The 21,299-nt window shown below is 38.6% G+C and overlaps 1 protein-coding gene across 5 annotated transcripts in view; it reads left to right on the plus strand.

Moving 5' to 3' along the window:
- LOC105497240 (RAD54 homolog B) overlaps positions 1-21,299 on the plus strand; it is a 114,734-nt gene that overhangs the window by 8,596 nt on the left and 84,839 nt on the right. For all 5 annotated transcript variants that reach the window (XR_011606873.1, XR_011606874.1, XR_011606875.1 and 2 more), the window contains exon 3: positions 8,096-8,264. Coding sequence is in view for 2 of the 5 variants with exons in the window: in XM_011768214.3 (XP_011766516.2) it covers positions 8,096-8,264 (169 nt within the window). In the remaining 3 variants the exon portion in view is untranslated. The remainder of the gene's footprint in view (positions 1-8,095; positions 8,265-21,299) is intronic.

Consider the following 21,299-nt stretch of genomic DNA (forward strand, 5'->3'; position numbering starts at 1 on the left):
TGCCACTGTACTCCAACCTGGGTGACAGAGCAAGATTCCATCCTCCCTTAAAAAAAAAAAGAGTGAATACTGGAAGCAGTTTTAATGTGTCTCATTTACTATTAAGAAAAAGGATTGTTTTGGTCTTAGGTCTAAGATCAAAGGTGTTAGTATATATGAGAGGTATATAAAGTATAAAGAAGGCGTATAAAATGGAGAATTCACGCTACCTACTACTCTGCAATTCCCTGATCCTTTTATGCTATAGGGATTAAAGTCTATTAATTTTTTCCCTCTTCTTTTTTATTGTGGTTAAGCATATATAACGTAAAATTTGCTATCTTACCATTTTTAAGTGTACAATTAAGTGGCATTAATAACTTTCACACTGTTGTGTAACCATCACCACAATCTGTTTCCAAAACTTTTTCATTACCCCAAACAGAAACTCTGTACCCATTAAACATTAACTCCCTGTTCTCTCCACTCAGCTCCTGGTAGCCACTATTGTACTTTCTGTCTCTATAAATCTGACTGCCCTAAGTACCTCATGGAAGTGGAATCATACAATATTTGTCCTTTTGTGTCTGGCTTATTTCCATTAGCGTAATGTTTTCAAGGTTCATCCATGTTGTAGCGTGTATCAGAACTTAAATTTGTTTGTGTGGTTGAATAATCATTATGTGGTTTTACCACATTTTGTTTATCCATCCATTAATCTATCTGATGCATGCTTGGGCAGTTTCTACCTTTTGGCTATGGTGAATAATGCTGCTGTGAACATTGGCATCCAAGTTTCTGTTTGTGTTCCTGTTTTAGTTCTTTTGGGTTATAACTAGAAATGAATTTGCTAGGTAATGTGGTAATTCTGTGTTTAGCTGTCTGATGAACCATCAAACAGTTTTTCATAGCTGTACCATTTTACATCTCCACCAGGAATGTGTGATGGTTGTAGTATCTACATCCCCAGGAGTACTTGTTATTTTCCATTTAAAAAATTGTTTTATTATTGGCATCTCAGTAGGTGCGAAGTGGTATTTCACTGTGGTTCTGATTTGTAGTTCCTTAATTACTAGTGGTGCTGAGCATCTTTTCATGTGCTTATTGGCCATTTATATATCTTTGGAAAAATGTCTATTTAAGGCCTTTGCCTGGTTTTTAATGGTATCTTTTTTTGTTGAAAAAACCTTCTAATTTTTGACTCTGCTTTTTTTGGTCTGTATGTGTTTGTTTCATCCTATATTTCTTTACCAAGTAGATTGTTTAGCACTTACCAATGTAAAAATTCTGGCACACTGTAAGGAGAAAACATAGGCTTTTTTTTCTTAATAAGGTTTTTCTTTCTTTCCTTTTTAAAATACAGCTTTATTTAGGTATTGATAGAGTTTGGATATTTGTCCCTTCAGAATCTCATGTTGAAATATGACCTCCAGTGTTTGAGGTTGTCCTAATGGGAGATATTTGGGTCATACGGGATGGTTCCTTCATAAATGGCTTTGTGTTGTTTTCATGGTAATGAGTGAGTTCTCGCTGAGCTCACATGATACAAAAGAGTGTGGCATCTCCCCACTCCCTCTCTTGCTCTCCCTCTTGCCATTGAGACACAGGTTCCCCCCACTTTTTTTTTTTTTGAGACAGAGTCTCACGCTGTTGCCCAGGCTGGAGTGCAGTGGCCGGCCACCACGCCCGGCTAGTTTTTTGTATTTTTTAGTAGAGATGGGGTTTCACCGTGTTAGCCAGGATGGTCTCGATCTCCTGACCTCGTGATCCGCCCGTCTCGGCCTCTCAGAATGCTGGGATTACAGGCGTGAGCCACTGCGCCCGGCCTTCAGGTTCCCCCTTTACCTTCTACCCTGATTATAAGCTTCTGGAGGCCCTCATCAGAAGCAGAAGCTGGCACCATGCTTCCTGTACAGCCTGCAGAACTGTGAGCCAAAATAAACCTCTTTTCTTTATAAATTACCCAGCCTCAGATATTCCTTTATAGCAATGCAAACTGACTAATACAGATATAACTTAAATACCATACTTACTACAACTCAGTGGTTTCTAGTATATTCACAGAATTGTGCAACCATCTCCACAGTCAATTTTAGAACATTTTCATGACACCAAAAGAAACTTTTTATCAGTAATTTATTTCTTATTGCCGAAATATCAGTTTTCTCTTACCACTGAAACAAATTACCACAAATCTAATGGCTTAAAACAACACAAATGAATTATCTTATAGTTCTGTAGGTCAAAAGTTCAACACAGATCTAAGATCAAGGTGATGGCAAGGGGCCTACATTCATTTCTGGAGATTTTAGAGGAAATCTGTTCCCTAGCCTTTTCCAGCTTCTGCAGATCACCACATTCCTTGGCTCGTGGCGCCCTTCTTCCTTTTTCACAGTCAGGGAAGCATGTTTGAGTTCTCATGTTTTCTTCTCTTTGGTTTTCTGCAGCTGGAACTCATTTGATTAGGTTAGGCCCAACTGCGTAATCCAGGATCATCTCTCCATTTCAAGGTCCTGGTCCTTAATCACATCTGCAAAGTCCTTTTTACCACATAACAATACATTCACAGATTCTGGGGATTAGGGCGTGGACATCTTTGGGAGCCATTATTCTGCCTACCACACTGAATAATCTTGTTTTAATATACCACATTTTATTCATTCTTTAGTTAATGGTCATTTGGGTTGTTTCCACTTTTTAGCAATTATGAATAATGCTCATGAACGTTTGTGTATAAATTTTTGTGTGGATATGTGTTTTCATTTCTCCCTCCTTCCCCCCTTCCCCCCTTCCCCCCTTCCTTCCTTCCTTCCTTCCTTCCTTCCTTCCTTCCTTCCTTCCTTCCTTCCTTCCTTCCTTCCTTCCTTCCTTCCTTCCCTCCCTCCTCTTCCTCTCCTCTCCCTCTCCTCTCCCTCTCCTCTCCCTGTCCTTTCCCTCTCCTCTCCCTGTCCTCTCCCCTCCTTTCTATAGGGTCTTGCCCTGTTGCCTAGGCTGGGGTGCGGTGGCACCATCATGGCTCACTGCAGCCTCCACCTACTAGGCTCAAGTGATCCTCCCACCTCTGTCTCCCTTAGTAGCTGGGACCACAGGCATGTGCCATCATACCTGGCTAATTTTCAATTTTTTTATAGAGATGGGTTCTGCCTTTGTTGCCCAGGCTGGTCTCTAAGTCCTGAACTCAAGCAGTCCTCTCCTCAGCCTCCCAAAGTGTTGGGATTACAGACGTGAGCCACCATACTTGGCCATGTTTTCATTTCTCTTGAGTGTACTCCTAGGAGTAGAATTGCTGGATCATATGATAATTCTATGTTTAACCTCTTAATGAACTGACAGACTCTTTTCCAAGCTGACTGCACCATTCATTCTTACCATCAGTATATGAAGGTTTTAATTTTTCCAAATCCCTACCAACACTTACTATCTTTTTGATGACGGCCATACTAGTGAGTGAAGTAGTACCTCACTGTAGTTTTGCTTTGCATTTCTCTGATAGCTGATATGGAGCACTTTTATGTGTCCTTATTACCCATTTGTGTATCTCTTTGGAGAACTCTCTTTTTTTTTTTTTTTAAGGCGAAGTCTCGCTCTCTCGCCCACACTAGAGCCCAGCCAATATTTATTTATTTATTCATTTATTATTTTTGAGATGGAGTCTTGCTCTGTCACTCAGGCTGGAGTGCAGTGGCACGATCCTGGCTCACTGCAACCTCTGCCTCCTGGGTTCAAGCGGTTCTCCTGTTTCGGCCTCTGGAGTAGCTGGGACTAAAGGCGCCCGCTGCCACACCTGTATCTACTGAAAATACAAAAATTGCCACCCAATTTTTGTATTTTCAGTAGAGTTGGGGTTTCACTATGTTGGCCAGGCTGGTCATGAACTCCTGATCTCAGGTTATCCGCCTGCCTTGGTGTCCCAAAGTGTTGGAATTCCAGGCGTGAGCCACCATGCCCAGCCAAGATTTGTTTTTTGATGTAGCGTCTGAGGACTAATTCCAGACAAAAACTCTGATTTACTCTTTTTTCTTTTAATTCTATAAATAAATTAAACATTTTAATTTTTAAAACTGAAGTGGGCATTTTTGAAGTTATACAGCAATTTTAAGCAAGGTAACATGAGAAGCCTAAAAGTATTAGGCTTAGCAGTCAACTCTGCCATCTTTTTACTTTGTCTGTTACATTCTAAACTTTTTGTACTTAAATTATTTCTTATCTTAGATTGAATTAACCTATAGTGAGAAAGTATTGCTTTGGTGACTTCAGTGGTTTTTACTTGATTGGTCTGATAAATACAAAATCTGGGACAAATTGAACATCAAAGAAATATACTAATGGATTATAACCCATTGAATAATATAGGAGTTGGAATCCATACTAATATATGAAAATAAATGAATAAATAAATAAATGAAGAGTAAGCTTCTCCTTATAGTGGAATGCTGAAGCATAGAAATGGAAGTAATGATGGTGTTAGAGAGTCTCAGTGGATGCTGAAACTAGTGGGTAAATGTTCAATGAGGAAATAGGATATTTGAATATACTCAAGTATCTCCTCACAACATACTTTAAAAAATGACAAAGGGAAAAATACTTTGGCGGACACCACCTTAATCAGCGATCAAAGTTAATACCCCTAGTAATGGAACAAACTGATATTATGTGCCTCCTAATATGATGAACTATTGTATTCTTGCCCCAAATTCACCATCTGAAACTAATCATAGGGAAACATCAGAGAAATCCAGATTGAGGGATATTCAGCAAAATAACTGGCCTGTAATTTTGAAATTTCAAGACCAGAAACGATAAATAAAGTTAGAGATTAAAGGAAACTAAAGGAACGTAGTGACTAGATGTAATGTGTGATCTAGGATTGGATCCTGATTTGGGGAAAAATCTATAACAGACATTATTGGGATAAGTGACCAAATTTGAACATAGACTGCGGATTAGATACTAGTATTATACCAGTATTAAATGATCAATTTTGGTAATTTTTCTGTGATTATGGAAGAGAGTCTTTGGAAACACACCTTGAAGTATTTAGAGGCAAGGGAGCATAGTGTCTGCAGTTTACTCTCACGTGTGTGTGTACACATATACACAGAAAGAGCGAAGGGGGAGAGAGGGAAATGGAAGAAAATGTAAACAAGTGGTTAATGTGGGTAAAGGTGTATGGGAATACTATTTTTGGAATGTTTCCATGAATTTGAGATTATGTCAAAATAAAATGTTGCAAAAAAGAAAATTCATGACCTTCATTAGTTGACTTACTTTAAAATCTGATCAGATATAAAAAATAAAAAAAAGATTTTATCAGATAGGTTTTTTTTGGAATGTGTGTTTACTAGCCATGAAGTTTATTAAGATGAGTATTTATAATAACATGACAACTTTGCCTGTTGTGAGTTTCTATTATTTTTAAAAAATTCTGTCTACTGTGGTAGATAGAAAAAATGGCCCTTTAAACATGTTCATGTCCTAATCATTGGAATCTGTGTTACCTTACATGGCAAAAGAGACTTTGCTGATGTGATTAATGTTAAGGACCTTGAGATGGGGAGGTTACCCTGGATGATCTGAGTGGGCCCAATATAATCATAAGGGTCCTTGGAAGTGGAAGAGGGAGAGGGAAGAGGATCAGAGAAAGAGATGGTGATTAGGGAAGCAGGGGCAGAGAGATGTAACATAGCTGACTTTGAATATGGAGGAAGAGGGCTAAGTCAAAGAATTTGGGTGGCTTCTAGAATTTTAAAAGACAAGGAAATATATTCTCTTCTGGAGCCTCCAGAAAGGAATGCAGCCTTGGTGATAACTTTGATTTTAATGCAGTAAGACCTAAGCCTGAGTTCTAACTTACGAAACTATAAAATGATAAATTTGTGTTGTTCTGTGCCACCAAATTTTTGGTAATTTGAGACAGCAGCAATAGAAAACCCATACATATACAAAAAAAGAGAAAATAGCATATAATGAACTTCCTTGTCCATATTACCTGACTTCAACAATTGAAAATGCATGACTGATCTTTTTTTTTATTTTTATTTTTTGAGACAGGGTCTGGCTCTATTGCCCAGGCTAAAGTACAGTAGTGTGATCTCAGCTCGCTGCAACCTTGGCCTCCTGGCCTCAAGCCATCCTCCCACCTCAGCTTTCAAAGTAGCTGGGACTACAGGAACACCTCACCGTGCCTGGCTAATTGTTGTATTTTTTGTAGAGAGTGAGTTTCACTATGTTGCCTAGGCTGGTCTCAAACTCCTGTGCTCAAGGAATCTGCTTGCCTTGGCCTCCCCAAGTGCTGGGATTACAGGTGTGAGCCACCACACTTGGCCGTGACTGATCTTGTTTCATCTGTTTTTTTTTTGTTGAGACAGAGTCTCGCTCTGTCGCCCAGACTGGAGTGCAGTGGCACGATCTCGGCTCACTGCAGGCTCTGCCTCCCGGGTTCACGCCATTCTCCTGCCTCAGCCTCTAGAGTAGCTGGGACTACAGGCACCCGCCATCACGCCCAGCTAATTTTTTGTATTTGTAGTAGAGATGGGGTTTCACCGTGTTAGCCAGGTTGGTCTCGATCTCCTGACCTCGTGATCCACCCCCCTCGGCCTCCCAAAGTGCTGGGATTACAGGCGTGAGCCACTGCGCCCGGCCTAATTTTTTATTTTTTTGAGACAGGGTCTTGTTCTGTCACCCAGGCTGGAGTACACTGGTGCATTCTTGGCTCACTGAAATCTCTGTCTCCTGGGTTCAAGTGATTCTCCTGCCTCAGCCTCCTGAGCAGCTGGGATTATAGGCGTGCACCACTGTGTCTGGCTAATTTTTGTATTTTTAGTAGAGATGGGGTTTCACCATGTTGGCCGGGCTGGTCTTGAACTCCCGACCTTAAGTGATACGCCCACCTCGGCCTCCCAAAGTGTTGGGATTACAGGCGTGAGCCCCTGCGCCCGCCCGGCCTCTTGTTTCATCTTTATTTTTCCACTCCAGCTCGAGTCCCTCCCTACTTATTTTGATGCAAATTCCAGGAATATGTTTTCATTTGTAAATTTTTAGAATATGTCTCTAAAATATAAGAGCTTTTTAAGGCCGGCTGCAGTGTCTCACCCCTGTAATCTTAGCACTTTGGGAAGCCTAGGCAGGAAGATCGCTTAAGGCCAGGAGTTCAAGGCCAGCCTGGGCAACATAGTGAGACCCCATCTCTACAAAAAGTAAAAAACATTAGCTGGGTATGGTGGCACATGCTTGTAGTTCCAGCTACTAGGGAGGCTGAGGTGGAAGGGTCCCTTGGGCCCAGGAGTTGAGAAGGCTGCAATGATCTATGGTTGTGCCACTGCACTCTTCAGCCTGGGTACCAGACTGAGACCCCATCTCTTAAAAAAAGGGGTAGGGGCTCGTTAACAAAACCCAACATAGTGACATTACCATTATCTCACCTAAAAATATTTGAGTATTGATTTTAGTATTGAGAAATTTAACAAGAAAAAGAGTATTTTACTATGAGAATGGCATGTTATGATTTAGAAACTTCTGATATGTTGTTTAAAATACACTATAAGCATAATTTTTCATTCTGTCATATCTTTCAGTTTTTAGTAGCGTAATTTAAAATAGTTCTAAAAACAAGCAATAAAAATTAGACTTTATAATTAATTAATTATTATTTTTTTTGAGATGGAGTCTTGCTCTGTCTCCCAGGCTAGAATGCAGTGGTACAATCTTGGCTCATTGCAACCTCCGCCTCCTGAGTTCAAGTGATTCTCCTGCCTCAATTTCCCGAGTAGCTGGGATAACAGGCACTTGCTATGACGCCAGGCTAATTTTTATATTTTTAGTAGACAGTGTTTCACCATGTTGGCCAGGCTGATCTCAAACTCCTGACCTCAAGTGATTCACCCGCCTCGGCTTCCCAAAGTGCTGGGATTACAGGCGTGACCCACCATGTCCAGCAGATATTAATTTATTTTTAAATATCTAGTTCTAATTTTTTTTAATATATATATGTATGTATATATATGTATGTATGTAACTGGTAGCTCGTATTTTAAATTAGAATCTTTTATGTAAAAATACAGAAAATACAGAAAATTAGGTTTGATTTCTGATTTAAATATATATTTGTTTCTTTTAGGGTGCTGCAAATAATAACACCTTTCTCCCATCACAAAGGGATCCTAGAATATGCAGTTTAAATCTGCCTAATGAAGAAAGTACTAGAGAAATTAATTACACAGATAATTGCAGTGGAAAATACTGTTTTGAAGCACCTACACTGGCAACATTAGATCCACCTCATACAGGTAAGACTGCTTTTTATTGATAAGGTTTATGCTTAACCAATAGTATTATAGTATTCTTTAAATGATGATTTAAGAATGAATATGTTATATTAGAAAATTGTTGATGTCATACCACTAGATTGTTGGTAGTTCAGGTTTTTTGTTTTCGTAATTTATCTTTAGTGATTGGATTAATAACTGTGTGATTGAAGTGGACTTTATAGTAGATGTATGCTTAAGACTGTTTATTATAAGCTTGGTCAAATGTGATCTTTTCCTCAGGCACCAAGATTGTGTTTAAAGATAGTATTAAAAAATTTTTTTTCTAAAAAACACGTTAATAGGACTAAAATTGGAGAGTTGAACTTGAAATTAGTTAATTGTTAACTCATTAGAGTCTGGAGTACTTCAAATAAGAGTTGAATTATTAACACACATACTTGCATGAAAAGCAAGCATTTAACAAATGCTCCATCCCTATATTGCTGAACTGAGTTAAAATAATGATTATGGTTCTTTTTGTATCTGTGAGAGATCACTATTTGTTAGATAACTAAAAAAAATAATAAAGATGGTTCATAGATGTTTATTTGGTCTTGTGAAAGCCATCATTGGACTGTGTTTTTCCAAATTACATTTTATTCATATTTTGGTTGAATGAACAGATTCAGCCAGCTGGCCCCATCTGTTGGGCTACAGAATAGTAACTGCCATCCTTTTGGTACCAGTGCAAATCAACAAAGTGCCCTAAGCACTTAACCATTTTGAAGGAAGTTCTTGGACTTTCTGATGATTAATGAATTTTACCGTGAATGGGTTTGTATCTTGTTGGGACAGAAAGGAATTCTGTATTTACCTAACTGACCACTATATTGGTGCCATTTATGTGCTCCTCATAACTTTTCAAAAGCTGTAACTAGTGTCAGAACAAGGTGGAGAAAGACTTACGTTGAGAAATAGGGTCGAGAAAGCTGCTCCTAGGAAGATCCCTAGGAACAGCTCTGGGCATGGCAGTTTAGCTGCTGCTTTGTGTTACTGACTTGCTCTCCCTTCTTTCCTCCCTGTTTTCCCCACTTATTCTTTCCTTGCTTCTATCCTTGTTAGGTGGCTATTCTGTTTTCCCAGGTTTTCTTTTCTACTTTAAGCCCGAGGTAGATAATGATCCATGTATGCCCAGTTCTTTTCTAATTTCTTCATCAGAAAATGACATTTAGACTCTGGAATATAATACCTTTTATATTACTAATCTTGGGCTTTATTTGTGTTCTACTGTAGTTTCTCATTCTCTTCCCTGCTAAATTTGAGAAGGGAGTTAAGAGTTAAGATAAAATAAAGAGGGAGTTAATTTACTCGACTCCTAATCCCTTAATCCTTTCTCTGATTAGTACATTTAGTGAACTGGGGAACCTGTGCCAACTTCCTGATACCCTCCTATTTCTTGTTCAGAGAGAGGTTAAATTGGGGAAAAGAGCTTTGTTTGAAATGTTTTGTTCTCTATGGTGGATTGTTGGAGAGGGATGTAGTATATAGAAAAGCATAGAGATGAGAGACCTGTTTAGTATCTACTCACCCTTTCACATCTTTTTCATTCTAGATCTAATCCACCTTGAAATGAACTACAAATCTGTATGTCCCAGTTCAATAAAATGTCTTTTTCCCCATCACCTTTTTATTTTGAAATATGCCTACATACTCTCAAGTTGAAAGAATGATCCAATTAACATCCTAAACTCACCAGTTACTGACATTTTTCCTCATTTGTGTGCTTTCTTTCTCTCTGTGTAGATGCACTCCCCTCAACCTTTTGAAAATAAGTTGCATATATCATGCCACTTAACCTCTAGCCACTTAAGCATGTATTTCTTGAAATAAATGTTTTCTCCTGCATAACCACACATTGTTATTATACCAAACAGGATTAATAGTAATTCATAATATTTAGTTCATTGTTAATATCATTTTTGCTTAAGCTAGTTTGAGTTTGGTTTCTCTTTCAACTGAAAGAGCCCTGATAAATACATTTTCACTTTCTTGAATTCACTGGACACTTTGAGTCTCTTCATAATGCTATGTGTTTGCAGATAATATTCTTTGTGTGAAAATGAAGATGTAGGTCTACCACTAATGACTGCCCCCAAAGCTTAGGGAATGTGATTTCTTTGGGGTTTGTGGTAGAATGGCCATAGGGCCCACTTCTATCTTTTTTGATCCAAGCTCCACAGGTCTTTCTTTTCATGAACAATCTAGTTTTTGAGCCTGGGCTTTCAAAAACCAAATTCTGGGAGAGGGGAAATGTAGTGGCTTGAATTGTGTCTCCTAAAGATATATGTTAAAGTCCTAAGCCTTGGCACCTATGAATGTGACCTCATTTGGAAATAGGGTCTTTGCAGATATAATCAGGATAAAGTCATACTGGGTTAAGGTAGATCCTAAATTTAATGACTGGTGTCCTCATGAAGAAAGAGATAGAAACACGGAGGGAAAAAGGCCATGTGATGATGGAGGCAGAGATTGGAATAACCACCCCTGATTGCTGGCAACCACCAGAGGCTAGAAAGAAGCAAAGAAATATTCTCTCTTAGAACTTTCAGAGAGAGCATGGCCCTGCTGACACCTTGATTTTGGACTTCTGGTTTCCAGACTGTGAGAAAATAAATTCTGTTGTTTAAAACCACCCAGTTTGTTACAGGAGTCTCTGAAATGAATACAGGAAGCCCCAGATCTCTTGGATATTCAGAGCTATATAGTTTCTTTAGAAGAAGAGAAAGTTTTTTTATTCTTTCTGATTCTTTCTCATTCTGAAGAACTATGAGAGGAGACTATGCCATCTTCTGTTACCCGTTTACCTGAATCTCCTTCACAAAACTGTGACATACAAAGGCAGGAATGTTCTTTTGTTAAGGTTTTAAATCAAACTGCATGGATTCAAAAACATTTTGTGACTGAATGAAGAGATCCTGAGAAACTTATAGTTTTCTGTAGTTGAGTCCCTTGGCTGTCTTTGGCTTCACAGTGCTTCAGGGAAGTCAAGTAGCCACAAAGAGGCTATTGGAACATTATAGTTTAATGTTCCAATACAATAAATAACATTTATGTTGTTTTATAACATAAAATTCACCATTTTAATCATTTTAAAGTATACAATTAAGTGGCATTTAGCGTATTTACAGTGTTGTACAACTGTCAATTCTATCCAGTTCCAGAACATTTTTCTCTAAAAAGAAACCCCAGATCAATTAAACAGTCACTCTCCTTTATTTGCTTTCTGTCTCTATGGATATACCTATTCTGGATATACTATGTAAAGAGAATCATACAAGGTGTAATCCATTGTGACTTTTTTTTTTTTTAAAAAAGGTAATGCATGCACATGGTAAAAAAACTTAGAAGGCATTAAGAATATAGTAAAAAGTCAGCTGGGTGTGGTGGCTCACACCTGTAATCCCGGCACTTTGGGAGGCTGAGGCAGGAGGATGACCTGAGGTCAGGAGTTTGAGACCAGCCTGGCCAACATGGTGAAACCATACAAAATTAGCTAGGTGTGGTGGTGCAGGCCTGTAATCCCAGCTACTCGGGAGGCTGAGGCCGGAGAATTACTTGAACCCAGGAGACAGAGGTTGCAGTGAGCCGAGATTGCACCATTGCACTCCAGCCTGGGCAAAAAAGAGCAACACTCCATCTCAGACAAACAAACAAAAAAAGAATATAGTAAAAAGTCTCCCTTCTCTGTTACCTAGCTATCTACTTCCCTTCCCCAGAGGTAACCAGTTACTAGTTTTTTCTATGTCTTTTTTAAAGTATTCTACATATTTGGAAACATATGTGTATATATATATTTTTTTCTCCTCCTAAATAATTGTTCACTAGCTTCCTTGCTCTATACATTGTGTTTTTACTGCAACAGTATATCACTGAAATCTTTTTGTCAATACATTTAGAACTACCTTATTTATTTATTTGGGATGGAGTCTTGTTCTGTCACCCAGGCTGGAGTGCAGTGGCATGATCTCGGCTCACTGCAACCTCCACCTCCGGGTTCAAGTGATTCTTCTGCCTCGACCTCCTGAGTAGCTGGGATTACAGGTATCTGCCACCATACTTGGCTAATTTTTTTGTACTTTTAGTAGAGACAGGGGTTCACCATGTTGGCCAGGCTGGTTTTGAACTCCTGACCTCAAGTGATCTGCCCACCTCAGCCTCCCAAAATGCTAGGATTACAGGCGTGAGCCACTGCACCCGGCCAGAACTATCTTATTTTTAAAACTAATTCCATTGTGTGGATGTGCCAAATGTACTTAACCGATGTCTTAATAATGGATATTTAGTTTGTTTGGGATCTTTTGTTATTACGAACAAAGCTACAATAAATATCTATATAATATATACATATAGGAGACTATATTCATAAATACCTTGGAGTAGGATACTCATCACAAGGTATGTGCCTTTACCTTTTTGATGGATAATGATAAATTGCCTTCTACAGAGGTTAGTACAGGTTTATACTCTCATCAGCAATGCATGAGGAATGCATTTATTATGTATTGTGATGCTCAATCTATATGTAAGTATGTATTTATATTTATGATATTTGACAATCTAAGTTAAACAATCTTATTTTGATGTGCTTTCAATTTAAACTTTTTGATGTTAAAGATTATTTAAAAATTACAGAAAAAATTAAGGTTAGTAGGCCGGGTGTCGTGGCTCACACCTGTAATCCCAGCATTTTGGGAGACCGAAGCGAGTGGATCATGAGGTCAGGTGTTTGAGACCATCCTGGCTAACATGGTGAAACCCCATCTCTACTAAAAATGCAAAAAATTGGCTGGGCATGGTGGCAGGTGCCTGTAGTCCCAACCACTCAGGAGGCTGAGGCAGGAGAATGGTGTGAACTCAGGAGGCAGAACTTGTGGTGAGCCGAGATCGTGCCATTGCACTCCAGCGTGGGTGACAGAGCGAGACTCAAAAAAAAAAAAAAAAAAAAAATACATAGCAAAAATTAAGGATAGTATAAAAAACTTCCACAAATTTAACATTTTTGTGTGTATTGTATGTATATGTATAATGTTTCAGAACTAGTTAAGAATAAGATGCTGTCATGATGCCCCATCACCTGAAATTTTTCAGTATGTATTTCCTAAACAAGGACAGGCTACTGTATAATAAAGTATAGAAGTACAACAGTCAAAATCAGGATATTAACACTGATACAATACTATGGTCTGAATGTTTCTGTTTCCCCAAAATTCATATGTAGAAACCTAAGCACTAATGCGATGGTATTAATATTAGGAGGTGAGGGCTTTGGGAGGTGACAGGGCCAGGAGGGTGAAGCCCTCATGAATGAGATTAATTCCTCTGTGAAACAGGCCCCAGAGAGTTGCCTTTCCTCTTTCACCATGTGAGGATACAGGAGACAGTGCCATCTATGAACTAGAAAGGAGGCCCTTACCAAACACTGAATCTGCCAGGACCTTAATCTTGGACTTCCCAGCCTTTAGATCTGTGAGAAATACATTTCTATTGTTTATAAGCTACCCAGTTTATGGTATTTTGTTTTAGCGGCCTGAATGGACTAAGACAATATCCTTTATGGCAGAAACGAATTTAAAAATGAATAAACTTTTTTTTTCCTGCTAGACCAGGATATGTGTTGTATTCAGTCATCATGTCTTTTAGTTGCCTTCGATCTGGAACATTTTCTTAGTCTTTGCTTATATTTTGTGACTTTTTAAATTAAGGAGTTCAGGCCAGTCATTTGTTGAATGCTTATCAGTTTGGGTTTGTTTGATATTTCCTTTTAATTTGATTTAGTTTACACATTTTTGGCAGAAATATCACAGAAATAGTTCTTAGTATATCATCAGAAGGCACATGATGTCAGTTTATCTCATTACTGGTGATAATAAGTTTGATTATTTGGATAAATTGGTGGCAGCAGGGTTTCTTCACTGTAAAATTATTTTTACCTTTGAAATTAGTAAGTATCTATGGAGAGTTACTTTGAAACTGCTGATTCTTACCTGAAATTTAGTACTATAATTGTTGCCAAATGTTAGTTTTCTCATTCCATCTATATTTATTAGTTGGCATTCTGTTGCAAGGAAGAGCTTTCCCTTCTTCCCCATTTATTTATTAATTAATTTTTATGGATTCATAGATGTCTGTTTTATTCAGGGGGTTATAATCTGTTATTTATTATGATGCTCAGATTGTCTCAGATTTGGCCAATGGAGTCCCTTTACCAGGGCTCCTGTGTCCTTTTGAGAATCCCCATCAATTTTTGAGCGTTTTTGTGCTTCTGGCACAATAAGATCTTTCCTGTCCCAGGTCTAGAAATCATTCAAGAGCCCTAGTTCTTTTTTGGTGGAGAAGTGTATTTAAAAACCAGGAACTGACCACTAGGTGTATTCACTGATACTGCAGTGTTGTTGCTTTTATCTCTTCTTTTTTTTTTTTTTTTTTTTTTTGAGACGGAGTCTGGCTCTGTCACCCAGGCTGGAGTGCAGTGGCGCGATCTCGGCTCACTGCAAGCTCCGCCTCCCGGGTTTACGCCATTCTCCTACCTCAGCCTCCCGAGTAGCTGGGACTACAGGCGCCCGCCACCTCGCCCGGCTAGTTTTTTGTATTTTTTAGTAGAGACGGGGTTTCACCGTGTTAGCCAGGATGGTCTCGATCTCCTGACCTCGTGATCCGCCCGTCTCGGCCTCCCAAAGTGCTGGGATTACAGGCTTGAGCCACCGCGCCCGGCCTGCTTTCATCTCTTCTAGCAGTCAAAACTAGGAAATCTATATATGATTACATCTATATTTATCTATAAATATTAAAAACCACCAGCTCATACCAATACCTCCAATTCTGATATAGTACCACAGGATTCATTTTAGTTTGCAGCCCCTTCTTTCATAGTGAAAAATTTGGTTATTGTTATCTTAAATATATTTACCTATTAATTTCATTTCTGTTTAACCAGTCTTTCAAAAAGGGACCACATTTAATAGTAAATTTTTTTTTTTTTTTTTTTTTTTTTTGAGACAGTCTTATTCTGGATTCAAGCAATTCTTGTTCCTCAAGCTCCCATGTAGCTGAGACTACAGGCGTGCACCACTACACTCGGCTAATTTTTGTATTTTTACTAGAGATGGGGTTTCACCATGTTGACCAGGTTGGTCTCGAACTCCTGACTTCAAGTGATTTGCCCACCTTGGCCTCCGAAAGTGCTGGGATTATAGGCACGAGCCTGGCTGAGATTTTATATCCTTATTAAAAGTGCTTATTTGAATAAAAGTTATACTTTTTCTCACAGAAACTATGACATGATAAAACTTCTTTTGTTTATATCTGACTTCTTTAGCACCATCATAAATAGGGTTTTTGCAAAATATTTGTGGATTGCTTAACTTTTCCTAAGGACCTAAAATTCTTTGATATTCAAGTCAGTCTCTTTCCAAGTACCTATCATGTCAACCTTTTGCAAAATTTGCTATTTCATTTTGTAGTTGATTGTCATGCAGTCTCAAAGAGACTTTGATATTATGGTTGAGGTTTAAGGGACATTTGAGTAGAAACTGATTTTTAAAAACTTGTGACCAGTTGATTGGTGAATATGTTTTCTTTTCTAGTGACTCTTACTTCCTTATATAACAACCTAGACATAACTGCAAGGAATCAGATATTGAATATTCAGAGCCACTGTATCTTTTTCCCCACAGAAAATTTTCCACAGACAATTGAGTATTGAGAAGATCATCCTTTGTCCTTTAGGGCTCTTTTATGATGATTTGGGTTAGGGAATAAATAGGTTTTATGGCTTTTGAGTGTATGAGCATTGTTTCTGATCCACACTATTGGACAGTCAGTTAGCAGTCCAGTCTTCTGAAGAGGGGGAAACATGATAGGTGTATCTTTTTCCCTTTCAAAAATACACCATTGAAGATAATTCTCCCCTAACTAATTTGCCTTCTAGTTCTTATCCTAGTTGTCAGGATAAAGAAGGGCTTTTGAGGAAACCTATACACTGGGACTGTTCTTTTGAATTCCTGCCTTGGATGGAAGTGAATAAGAATCAGGCTACTAAAAAAAGGTCCTGGTCACTTGAATATTGATTCTCTCATATACATCCTTCCAAATCATCCTGAAGGATGTTTGAAACTATTGAGGTGTTACCAGGGCTATTTCTAGGAGGTTGGATTATCAAATTCTCTCCAGCGTATAGAGCATTTCCTTTTTTTTTTTGGAGACAGAGTCTCACTCTGTCACCTAGGCTGGAGTGAGTGATGCGATCCTGGCTCACTGCAACGTCTACCTCCTGGGTTCAAGCAATTCTCCTGCCTCAGGCTCCTGAGTAGCTGGGATTACAGGTGCCCGCCACCACGCCTGGCTAATTTTTGTGTTTTTTTAGTAGAAACAGGGTTTCACCGTGTTGGCCAGTTGGTCTTGAACTCCCGAACTCAGGTGGTCCGCCTGTCTCTGCCTCCCAAAGTGCCGGGATTACAGGTGTGAGCCACTGCGCCTGGCCGCCAGAATATAGAGCATTTATTTTTTAGATGGATCACTCAAGGGAAGAGGCAACAACCTGATGATACGGATATTGAGCAGTAGTTAATCAACATGGGTTCTAGAGGGTTGTCTGTGTGGGGGGGGCGCGGGGGGGAAGGGTGTGGTATAAGACCTAATATTAAAGCTCAATTTAAAACATTTTAAAAATAAATTTTATTCTGCATAACTGAGGTTTACAACATGATGTTATGGGAGATATATATATATATGTGTCTGTGTGTGTATATGCATGTGCACACACATACATATATATATAGACAGTAAAATGGTAATTATAGTGAGGCAAATTAGTAGCCATCACATATACTGTTTTTTGTGTGTGACCAGAGTACCTAAAATCTACTTAACAAAATGCCTAATACAATTTTATTAACTATAGCCTTCATGTTGTACATTAGATCCCTAGACTTGTTCATCCTACATATCCACTACTTTGTATCCTCTGATGCATATCTCCCAATTTCCTCTCCCTCCTCCCCCACCACCCCACCTCTCTGTTCTGGTAACCACTGTTTTATTTTTTATCTCTATATGTTTGGCCTTTTTTTTTTTTTTTTTTAAATAACATTCCACATATAAGGTGAGATGCAGTATTTTTCTTTCTGTGTCTGGCTTAATTCATTTAGCATAATGTCATCCACATCCTTCCATGTTGTGGCAAATGACAGGGTCTCCTTTTTTAAGGCTGAATGATATTCTATTTTGTGTATGTGTACGTGTGTGTATATATATACACACACACACCATCTCACATTTTTTATTCCATTTATCTGCCAATGGATGCATTTATCTGGAGTGGACACTCCCATGATGCAGTGAACACAGGAGTGCAGATTTTTGAGATGGTGATTTCATCTCCTTTGGGTGTGTGCCCAGAAGAAGGATTGCTGGGTCATATGGTAGTTCTATTTTTAATTTCCTTAAGAACCTCCATAATGACTGCACCAATCTTCATTCCCACTAACAGTGTACAGGGTTCCCTGTTCTCCACACCCTTGCCAACATTTGTTATCTCCTGTTTCTTCTGGTGGGCGAGTGGGGCGGAGGAGACAGGATCTTACTCTGTTACCCAGGCTGGAGTGCAGTGGTACAATCATAGCTCAATGGAAAGACAAAAAAAATAACCAAAACTGTAGAATGGTTGAAATAATAATGACATTCAGCCTCTACTTTTTGGAGAATAAACTGTCTTCCTATCTTGTCTTTCATTTGAATCCTCATTTAAAAACAAAATGTCAGAGAAGTGGTAATTTGAGCAAGGTAACATAGGCAAAGAAGAAAACACAAGGGAAAGAAAGAAAAAATAACCAAAAAGAATATATTTTTTATATCAGCTAATATGCTTTTGGTTCAAGTATCAATAAAAATACTAGCTTATATAATTGAAGGTTTTTATTGGCATGTATAACTGGAAATTCCAGGCTTCAGGGCTGACTGGTTTAGCAGTTTAAAGGATATCATCATGAACCCAATTTCTTTCTATTTATTCCATCTGTCATCTGTAGGACTGGTTGCATTCTTAGACTGGCTCCACTCATGTTAAATGATGGATCCCAGCAACTACTGTGGCCACACACATTTTCTTTCTCATCCATCTGATGACAGGCAGATGGTTCCTACTCAGAATCACTACATAAGATTTCCTAACTTTGTGCTGTTACTGACCACTTTCCTGTGACCAGGGTTTTTTTCTAATCCCAGTCTTAGTTTGCCATCTTGAAGAGGAATCCTTACTAGTTTCTGAGAATCCTCAGTGTACCAAACAGTCACATACTTTTCATGTCCTTCCCTAGAAGTGAGAGTTATTTCACCCAAATTTTCTGGCTGCTACACAATGAGTGAGCAGTGTAGTGAATATTGTGAGATGCCACCAGCAAACATAATGTTAACTATACTGATAAAATGATTAAGTGAAAGAATGGCTAAAATAAATAAGAGTAGCTTAGCAATGTTTTCAGTATACAAAATTCATCTAAAGGGCAGGCCAGCTTCTGAGACAGGGAGGCTCCTTTAGCTCAACATATTTTTACACCAAGGACAAGACTTGGCCAAACAGAGATCCTTAATAGACAGCTGGGAGCTATTTTGTGAAGATATATGTAAATTTAGATTATATAGAGTAGTTCTGTGATTCATATAGCATGGGTGGAGTAAATTTTATAATTTGACTCCTTTGGTTTTGTGAGGGTTTTCAAGGTTCTTAAATACCAGGTTTTGATTGTCTTGACTGCTTAACATCACAGAATATCACCACCAAAGCACAGTGATGAAGTGTGAGATATTTAAATGCTGTAACTGAGAATAACTCTTAGGGGTTGGATTTACCCTAGTTTTTGCCCTATTTTTATGTGGCAGATTTTTTTTTTTTTTTTTGTCTTATCTTCCTCTCACGTTGCATTGTGATTATATCAAACATAATCTTATATGCCTCTTCAGAGTCCCTTGGCACCATCTGCCTCATAGAATTTTCTGCTGCCACTGGAGGCTAGCCAGTTGCTTCATCTGAGGAATGAGGGCCCTATGCCTTGGGGACCACCATCTAGCTAAGTTTATGAACCATACGCTGGGAGGGTCTGGCTCCTGCCACTTCCAATCTTGGGTATAACACCACACCACATCCTTGTAGGTAGCACCCTAAGCATCTGTGAAGGCAAGATGACACAAAATGGAAGTGCAGTGTACTTCAGGGTGGACTTTGACCAGTGGGAAATAGGAGACAGGAGGGAACCTGCCAGACAAATTTCTTTTTCCACATGGACTACTCTGAGGTATGGTTTCTTTTTGTAGTCTGTCAGGAGACATTCCACAAAGAGTACTCCAAGTGGATGCATTTGTTAAGTGACCTACTATATATTTTTATAGCTTGTTGTAAAATGGTAGCCAGCACTTTCCCTTGCTTTATATATTTTCTTGCCTTAGTTTACCTTCTCTTCACCCTTGATGCCCTGTGTATGCACGTCTCAAGTGAAACATCAGCATTTTAATCAGGCTCTGTTTGCCAGAGAACTGGACGAAGACAAAGATTAATAAGGCATCTAATTCTTATCTGGACTTTTTTGGACTACCTCCCAAAATATAGAAAAAATTTTCTGTAATCACTGTACTTTTTGTGCCTTGAAAAAAGTTTGTGGAAAAACTACCCCACAATTATTCTTTACTATTACATCTAATTATCTAAGTTTTATTTTATAAATTTAACTTTGTTCAAACTTTGCACATTTTTGATGGCTAGAGTTTAAAATATACTACTTGCTGTGTTTTTAATGATAATTTTTGAACATTTTATTATGATACTTTAAAAAATCTTATATAGAAGTTGAAAGAATTTTTTATTGAACACCCATAAACCTACCATCTCAAGTCTACAATTAAAATTTTACTATATGTGCTTTATTATATATTTATCCATCAGTCTATATTAATTTTAAAAAAGGATTCTTAAGTTTCAGATATCAGTACGTTTTCCTCAAAATAATTCATGCAGTTCATTAAGATTAATGTACTGTGTGTACATTAAGATTAATGCCTATGTGTGGTGGCTCATGCCTGTGATCCCAGAGCTTTGGGAGGCTGAGGTGGGAGGATCGCTTGAGGCCAGGAGTTCAAGACCAGCCTGGGCAACATAATGAGGCCCTATCTCTTAAAATACATTCTCTTCAGAAAAATATCTAAAATATTGCACATACAACTCAGCTGTTATTGTGGGTGCAATGCTTCAAATAAATGGTGTTATTCAGTATATACCTACAGCTTTATCTTTGACACTCGTGAATAAAAAAATCAAGACACATTAAAGTGGTAAAAACAAAATTTATTCAGTAACTACTGGCAATAGAGGAAAGAGCTGAGCTCCATGATTTGTGCAGTCGTGACTGGGCCTTTTAAAGGGAGAATGAGCGAGTATGGAAAGTGGAGCAACTGAGGGCTCAAGTAGAGTCAGGAAAGTGAAAATTACAAAGGGTTGGTGCTGTGGTTTGAATGTTTGTGTTTCCCCCACATTTATATGTTGAAATCCTAACCCCAAAGGTGGTGATATTAGGAGGTAGGGCCTTTTGGGAGGTAATTAGGTCATGAGAGTGGAGCCCTGATGAATGCGATTAGTACCCTTTAAAATAGGCCCAAGAGATCTCATTTGCTTCTTTTACCTTGTGATGACATACTGAGATGGCACCATCTGAGAACCAGGAAATGGGCCCTTACCAGACACCAAATCTGCTGGTGTTTTTATCTTGGGCTTCCTAGCTTCCAGAACCATGAGAAATAAACTTGTGTTGTTTATAAGCCACTCAGTTTATGATACTTTGTTATAGCAGCTCCAGGCTAAGATATTGGTCACTGTAAATGTGAGTGGGTCAGGTGTGCCTGCTACCTGACAGTTATTAAAATTAGGATTCTGTCCTCCCACAGAGAATGGGACACAGAGATCCAAACCTTCCTGATGATTACATTTCAAAGGAGTGGCTTTCTGGTTCTTGAGAAAGACACTGCTGAGTT

Source organism: Macaca nemestrina, chromosome 8, assembly GCF_043159975.1.
Source record: "Macaca nemestrina isolate mMacNem1 chromosome 8, mMacNem.hap1, whole genome shotgun sequence".
NCBI classification, from domain to species: Eukaryota; Metazoa; Chordata; class Mammalia; order Primates; family Cercopithecidae; genus Macaca; species Macaca nemestrina.